The sequence below is a fragment of the Aplysia californica genome, unplaced genomic scaffold (assembly GCF_000002075.1).
Source record: "Aplysia californica isolate F4 #8 unplaced genomic scaffold, AplCal3.0 scaffold00455, whole genome shotgun sequence".
Lineage (NCBI taxonomy): Eukaryota > Metazoa > Mollusca > Gastropoda > Aplysiida > Aplysiidae > Aplysia > Aplysia californica.
In genome coordinates this window covers 483162-491712 of record NW_004797725.1, presented here as the reverse complement: position 1 = coordinate 491712, position 8551 = coordinate 483162, and the positions used below count along the sequence as shown (strand labels likewise).

The 8551-nt window shown below is 41.4% G+C and overlaps 1 protein-coding gene across 1 annotated transcript in view; it reads left to right on the top strand.

Moving 5' to 3' along the window:
- Positions 1–2993, top strand: part of LOC106011005 — a gene marked incomplete in the record, with an annotated part of 3655 nt that extends 662 nt beyond the window's left edge. The window contains 1 exon segment of the mRNA XM_013086315.2: positions 1–2993. Coding sequence (XP_012941769.1) covers positions 1–1952 — 1952 coding nt within the window.
- Between the last annotated feature and the right edge of the window lie 5558 nt (positions 2994–8551).

Sequence of the window (8551 nt, the reverse complement as noted above, 5' to 3'; positions counted from 1 at the left end):
CCCGCCACGGACCACAACACCCGTTCATGATGTTCGGCCCTACCTCTCCAATGAACTCCCAGAGGTGCTGCAACGAAAGTTACAGAAGAGCTGAGAGAAATGACAACAGCTTCAGACCTGAACTCTTCGAGTTTGATTTTGCTCAGTCTCTGCTCACTCAATTATTCGGTGAAGGAGAGTGCTCACACGGACAAGGCGCTCAGCAACAGACACCCCCTGCGGCTGCGCCTAACAATGGAAATGTGAACTCAGCCCATACAGAGCATCCAATGATGACAAGCGGCAACCCCTTCATGGACATTTTGAGTGACATCTTCAAGAAATACGATGAAGTTGACGCCTCAAAAAATAAACCACAAAAATGGCAGCAAATGGTGGACTGCACTGGCTTCAAGTCTGACAACATTCACGTGAAGATCTTAAATAGGAGTGTCAATGTTAGAGCGGTTAAAGCGGAAGCGTCTTCCGACGGAAGCACTTGCAGCACAAGAATGGAAAAATGCATAGAACTGCCACAGAACGTAAATGTCAAAGGGGTCAGTTGCCGACTTCTACGTAATTCGAAACTCCTAATCGAAGCACCCATCACCGCTCAACCACGAGAGAGGATGCAGAGTACCCAAACTGAAAACCATAGCAATACACAAAGCAATTCCAACCAGGAGGGAGAGCCTCAACTTGAGATGAGAATCCTTCCAAACGGTGCAATGGTTTTGGGTGTTGTTCCTAGAACAACCAAGAGTTCGAACAAAGATGAAAAAGCAGCGACAAGAACAGAAGAAAAGAAAACACGTGGAAACTGTGAAGACCAAGCGTGCGCCATAAAGAAACAGAGTGGAGACAACAGCCCCAAACAAGAGGCACAAAAGACGAAAACAGAAAGCACAGGGGTGAATGTTCCAGTGAAGATGTCATCCCTAAATGCAGGTGACGCAGATCAGGGCAAAACTGTTTCACTGGACGAGAATAAAGACATGCAATTTTCAACCAGTTCTGTGAATGAAGAGCTGCACCCCAAGAAAGTCGAGTCTAGTGATCTAGAACGGGAGTTAGCCCACGCTCAAGAAGAGGCGACTGCGAGTGAAGAAACAAGTGTTTTGACTACATTGTCGGCGGAGAATGATGAAGAAGCACCAGAGACTTCCCAAAACAAGGGACAAGAGGTGCCTTACACTGTTGAGATGCCCACCGGTGATGATAATGAGGACACCTTCTCGCAAACCTCTCACGACAGCGAGAATTCTTTTGTCTTGTTATCTGATCCAGAAAAAGCAAACAAGAAAGTAGAAGTTTCTGAGAATTCTCTGGACAACACAGCACAGGCCGAAAGTCAAGACTCGAGTGACAGGAAAGATGTAGGCTCCATAATCCAAAGTGTCGTAGAGACTTTAGCACGTGGTTTGGATGCTGACGAGAAGTCAAACCAGAATGCCAAACCCCATGAAGTCATTGGTAACATCATGCAATATGTTGCCCAGAAAGCGCCGGAGGATTTGAAAAATCTCATTGTCAACAACGATGGATCTTTTCCTCAGGACGTCATGAAATTTGTAGTCGACAGGGCATCTGAGGAGACACCAGACAAGGCAACTCCAGACAACGACAAGACTGTAGATCAATCTCAAACAGCAAGTGGAAAGTATGACAGTACTCTGTCCGACAGAGAGGAAAACTCCCTTGAAAAAGAATTTCAGATTCGGTTGGAGATGCCTTGCTTCGGTCCTGAATCAATTAAAGTGACCATGGATGACACCCAACGTGTTCTGAACATTCGAGCCAACAAAGAGGGCGACCAATCACCAACGGAGTCTGTTCATAAGACCATCTCTGTGCCAGACACAGTTGACGTGCAACAACTTCAATGTCATTTCCAAGATGGAATGCTTACCATCAACGCCCCATTTACACAAGAAGACAAAGAAAATACGAGGGAGATTCCCATAAACGCGTAAAAGCAAACTTTTTGACATTTTTTAAAAATTTCAACGTAGTTGTACTGAAACTGAAACGCCATGGTTCCAGGCCACGAATTAAAAAAATGTTTCGTCAAATATTTCACATCTGGATCCCATAGAGTACGATCACAGAAAATCTAGTCTAAAATATGTACATGTACTTGCATTACCGGGTACTTATGCCTATTTACATTTTTCACTACATGCTTGTACCAACGTAACAGTGTTGTCCATTGAAACCTACGGAACCTGATTGACCATTTTGTGTTTAGAGATTCTGCATGAAGATCTATGTAATAAATAATAAATAGATCTATATAATTGCAATACAAAAATGTATGATGAAATAAGAGTCACACTCACATCTTACGTGGTACATGTATTCCATGCATTGATGCACAATCTCTTGCAGACCCTATTGCACTAGGTCTTGATGAAGAGTGCCGTTTTCTTTTTTTTCAGTACAATAATATGGTTCATGTTACACGGTCGCTTACTTGAGTTATACATTACTATCATGTACTATTTCTTAATCAATTCTGGCTGTTTGCCTTGGAGAACGTCCTTATGGCTAGTGTAGGTCTATGTCTTTGCAGGTGCTCAAAGCACGGTCTAGTGTTCACGTGTTGTGTGACGACCATATAATTTCGTACCAACAGAAAATATCGTATAAAATTAATTAAATATTATGTCATGAAGAAGTATGCGTGTATAGGCTTTTTGTGATGAATGTGCGTCTGAAAGACTTTGTTTGCAAATGTATCCTATCGGATCAATTCCATTAGATCTACATGTGAGTACGACATGTAGCTTTAGATCTAATTAAAGTAGATCTGGAATGGATTCTTACTGACTGATATTAGATATATTATGATCTATTTTAATTCTACTGTGATGCCAAGCAGTGGATTCTTATATAATGCATGTCTTTTTGTTAAATTGCACCTTGTAATTACTTATTGCTTCAGTTTGTTTTGTTTTTGTTTTATTTTGTTTTTGTTTGTTTTTTTGGTCAATAAAATACCCACATTCAAAGAAGAACTTGTTTTTTCTTCCCTTTTTAACAAATTGTATTGTCTGCCACATATCTGTTGTGATTCGTTGTTGTATACAGAAAATCATGGGTTGAGAAGTTCCTTTTAATAAATAGGCTGTCTCTCCCATTTGAGAGAGACAGTTACATGTAATAGGTCCTGTATTAATTTCATTGTATGTTCACACGCAGTGACTCCATAATAGTCACGAATTCAGAACGAGCGATGAGTTGAAATTTTAAGACGGCAGAAAGTAAAGATGGAAAGGTAACAAAGGAAAGCGTATTATACTGCATACAAGCGTATTGCATTATACACACATTTTTGACGTACGGCACATCGAATCAACAAGTGTACCCAGTTGCCATTGCTCCTTTGACTAACAACGTCGAGCGCGAGAAATAAGACTTAGTTTGAGTAAAGAGGACATCGAAACAATAACGGCCATATATAGAGCAAATGAAAACCAAGTTACATGTACACAGATAGCATGGTTAAATTGTAGTCCAGGCAGGACCTACCATGGCGATCAATGGCACTTGCCAATCAACTGCTGGGAGTGGGAGGTATTTTAGATTTCCGTTTTTTGTTTTGTTACTGCACTGGTAAATATGCTTCTTAACTATTGTTGAGGACAACAGTATAAGTAGACCTAAAGCGTGAATGGCTCATCTCAGGAGAGTAAAGGCATCTCTACACTTTTTTCTCCCAGTATTACAAAAGCGAGGTAGTCTTGTTTATGCATAACGTTACATTTTAACATAACTCTGACAACCAGCGGCATTATGATGCTTTCAATGGTCCTCCTCTGGCATTGTTGGATTTACTTTCCCTGACACAAGCACACGGACTGAGAACTCTTTATTTTAGTAACCACATATTCGTAAACCAGGGTCAAAGTCTGAATATAGGCTCGAACCACAGCCTTGTAGGCCTATTTGATGATCAAGTTAATGATTAGTTGTAGCCTATGTGTTACGATTCCGTCGAATAATCTAAACTTTAGGCTGCATAATCGAACCTGCTAACGACCTTCTGTTCGAGACAATTATCTGTGCAACCAGTTTCCACCTCCTCTATTATTAACGATAGGCTTACTTGTACTCTGTAAGTTTGGAGTAGGCCCTACATGTCAGTATCTTGGAAGAAATAGCTGAGGACAGGACAATATGGAGGAAAGTTATAAAGGAAAGAACAATAATGATGCTAAAAAGCAGCCTCAGAAACAACCAGGCTGAGAAGCGCCAACGACGAAAGGAAAACAATTGAAATTATACAGAGCTTCAATCCACCTCATTGACACGCACCGCGACAGAATCTGCGCTTCAAACAAAGGAAAAAATAGCCATGAAAGAAGCTGCATGAAGACAACCTTGAGACCATCATATAAGCTAAATTGACCGTCTCCATAGACGAAAAGAGCAATTGTTCTGTCCAAGAGGACAGCTTGTCTAAATTGACCACTGCCCTTCTCGACAATGAGTGGTTGTCTTTGACAGGTTAGACTATTATGTGATTCAAAAGGCAGGCTGGCTGTTTCCACTCTGCCTGTAAGGGCCAAAATGAGCTGAGTGGAATGCAGCATCTAACCAAAGAGTCAGAAGGACGGAGATCAGACAAAACAACTTCCCCACGAGGGAATCGAACCCACGTTTCCCGTATGCAATGGTGAAGAATTTAGCCATGTCCTTGCATAATTATTTTGGTCTCCAAATTCTGCAAGAAAAAGTCTCATTCTGCCTGAAGGAAGATTCAAATAATAAAGGTTTCGAAAAGAGACAGAAGAAGCAGCTTAAATCCCTCCAGGACCCCCCCCCCCCCCCCTCCCTGAATCATGAGGTTTAACTGAAGAAGGCAGTTGAGAAAAAATACTACAGCAACTTCATACTGTCAAAGTTATCTAAATAGTGATACCTATTTTTATTCAATTAATCAAATTAGCGTCCCACTGATCCTGTCGAGAAATTCGTTTCACGATGGCAAGTCGCTACAATCAAATAAATATGCGATAAATCATTAGCATCACCAAATGCGCGATACCACCCAAAAAGACAAAAAGTTACAAACACGATCTTTTTAGGCCTAAATGTAGGTGTTTTTACGCCCCGTGCCCAATGATCGAATGAATTGTTAGATCATTTTGAGAGGCGGCTTCAGCCTTGCCTGTCAGGGTCAACCTCTGTTAAGACTGATACATCTGTGTAAAAATATTGCGAGCTGCGAGACACCAGATGAAAATTCTCCTCGCACAGATGAGAATCGAGTTCGATTCTTCTGCGTGCTACACCCAAGCGCCTACCGCTACACCACAGACATGGATTAAACACCACACCAACAAACAATGCATTAACCTTACAAATTGATGCTGTTTGGGATCCAAATAGGAATATTGTGTCTCACCTAAGGACACACCTTCACAACAACACCCCCCATGTGACCACCCAAAAAAAACTATGCTTCTAAAATTATATTATTATGTTTGCTTGACATTGTGAGCCGGAGCTTGTTGTTGATGTAAGTGTTTTACGGCGCTCGCAACTGCATACTGCGCGGGACACACTAAACATTTTCAGTTGGAAGGAAATTTTGAATTTTGCCTGGGTGGCGGCCGAAGCCTACTCTTATTGATTTTAGTTTTTAAGCCCACCAAGGGATCTTTAACGTGCGCAACTTGTACACGGGACCTCCGAGATTTTTCGCCCTTGTCCGAGAAGGCGAAGTGTAGATTATCTAGGCTTTCTCAGTGTAGATCTTTCCTACCAGAAGATATGGGATGTGGCTGAAAGACAGCAGATAGATGGAGCCAAAAAGTAGCAGTAGAAAGGCTGCAGAAAGTCAGGAGTCCAGAGGAGGGGGCAAAGGAGGTGAGGGAGTGGGTGCAGAAGGTGGAGACGAAAGAAGACGACAGAACAGTGCCAGAGAGGAAAGGAGGTGAAAGGAGACAATTTTAGAAAAGAAAATGTTTCCGTCGCAACCCGGATTCGAACTCAGGATCTTTGAATGAGAGGCGAACACCTTAACCTCTTGACCACGAGAGCTTACTAAGCGGCACTTGTGTGGGTACTGGTATCACATTTCATCAGTAGCGAAGTCGAATTAATTATTCTTAGCGAAAGATACGGCAACGTTTTTGTTGTTGTTGGTGGTGGTGGTGATGGTGGTGGTGCGTGTTTGTGTTGTTGTTATTGTTGTTGTTGTTGTTATTGTTGTTGTTCTTGTTGTTGTTGTTGGGGGTGGTGGTGTGATGGTGGTGCGTGTTTGCGTTTTTGTTGTTGGTGGTGTTGGTGGTGGTGTGGTGGTGGTGCGTGTTTGTGTTGGTGGTGGTGGTGGCGGTGGTGGTGGTGGTACGGTTGTGATGCGTATTTGTTTTGTTTTTGGTGTTCAATTTTAAAGAAAAACAACAACAACCCAAACAAACAAAAACAAAAAACAAAAACAAAAACGAAAACCAGAGGAAAAAAAGAATTTAAAAAAACACACGATCATTTAGAAGGCCGCGCCGTTGAGGAATATACCGAGTAAACGCATTGTTCTATACGTTCTTAGTCTCTTTGTTCCATGTTTCGTCGTTTTCTTCCGTATTACAAACGCATTTTACAGGTAAAATACGTACCTTCACTAAGGAATCGAATTTAAAAAAAGGGAGGGGGGATAAACAGGGGGAGGGGTGTGGACAAATGATCCAAAATTAGTAAACGAGGGAGGGGGGAGGGGGTTAAAAAGAGGGAGGGGGTGTGGCACATTCAACCTCATGCCCCTGTAGGCCGCTACTAGTCGTAGTAGGAACAAATCTACTTTATTTCTCCTTCAAGAGAATAAAAGAACAAGAGATCATGAAACTTTAGTGATTTTAGTAAGTTACTGTGACAGCTTTTCCCATTTACGAACAAACCACTTTCATTACAAAAATAATTACCAATTTACAAAAGATTTTAAATAAAATGCACATAAAATTGAGGTAGCCAACCCGGTACCGGTACTAATTCTGAGAGTAATTTATCTTTTACAATTAAAAAAAAGAAGTTTCATTCAGATATCTATATATTATAATGTTTCACATGATCGTCGGTCGTGGCAAGCTGGAAAATAATATACGGGGGGTATGGAATAAGGAGCGGGGGGGGGGGGGGGGGAGGAGAAAAAACTGAAGATTAATAAGCAGGGGGGGCGGGCGTATTCGTTACCTTAGAGTAGGAGAATACGGATCCCTCACTATTTCCTATAACCGGCCGGTTCCTTGCGATACGTTATAATACGTAGGCTGACGTAGTACGTACGTAAGGGCGAAAACATAGAGAACGCCGATTTCGGAGACTGACTCAGTAAGCGCCGATAGGTATAAAAATTCCCTTATGATTTCCAACTTGCCCCACATAGATCTGGCCGACTGCAGGCGGCTTTAAACTCGGATCGGAGTTGTCGGCTTTATCGGAATCCAAACTACATTCTTATTACGCCGAAAAACTGGGAAGGGCGTCTCGCTGTCAACTCACCACCGCAGTGCTTTCTTGTCGTATTTCCATTTTTTAACAGTGAAAATGAGACTTCTTCTTTAACTCACATTTTGTTATGAACTGTTTTCACTGTTATTAAAAATGGAGGTACGACAAGAAAGCACCGAGGTCGCGAACTGTCAATGCCGTCTCGCCGTCGCCAACTCGGGTTCAGCGGTTTGTGTGACGTAACCCGACTGGACTGGGGACAATTTTAAATGGTCATTTCAGAGCTGGTGCTTCACGGTAGACAAAAACTAATTACATTTTTGAAATCAGCATCGTCAAAATAAGGTGGTCACCGAGCAGAATTGCATTTTAAGCAATATTTAAGAAAATTAGTGTTTTTTCCCCGAAAAATATTATGCTTCATGAATACCAGCTGTGTTGTGGTGTAATTAATTTTAATTTTTTTCTTACATCTAGAATCTAGCTCTAGGTATCTCGGCTTTACTGTGTCAATAGAGTGTGATTTTGAAGAGACGAGGCCTGTGTAGTTTTTCGTTGTGCGTCTAGAGATCTGCTTATCTGGCTGTGTCGTGTCTTGTCAAAATGGATGTCGATTTACAATAATAATAATAATAATAATAATAATAATAATAATAATAATAATAATAATAATAATAATAATAATGAAGATCATTTCTATAGAGCCCACTCCCGTGTAAACACAGCTCTGGGCGCTTTACATAAAAATACATGTACGAACAATATTCACGCACGCGACACAAACACAAAAATACACACACTCATACACACACACAAACACACACACATACACACACACAAACATACACACTCACGAACACATAACACGCACACATGTGCACACACATGTACGCCAAACACACACACACACACACACACACACACACACACACACACACACACACACACTCACACACACACACGCATCTACTTGCTTATCAAACGCGCACGATTACACGTCGTCACGAAATGAGCATAAAATAATCTACACAATGCAATTCACAAAATACATAAATGGATACATAGTCATTTACATAACATTGTATTGAACCTGAATCTACAGACAAAAAAAGATGTCATT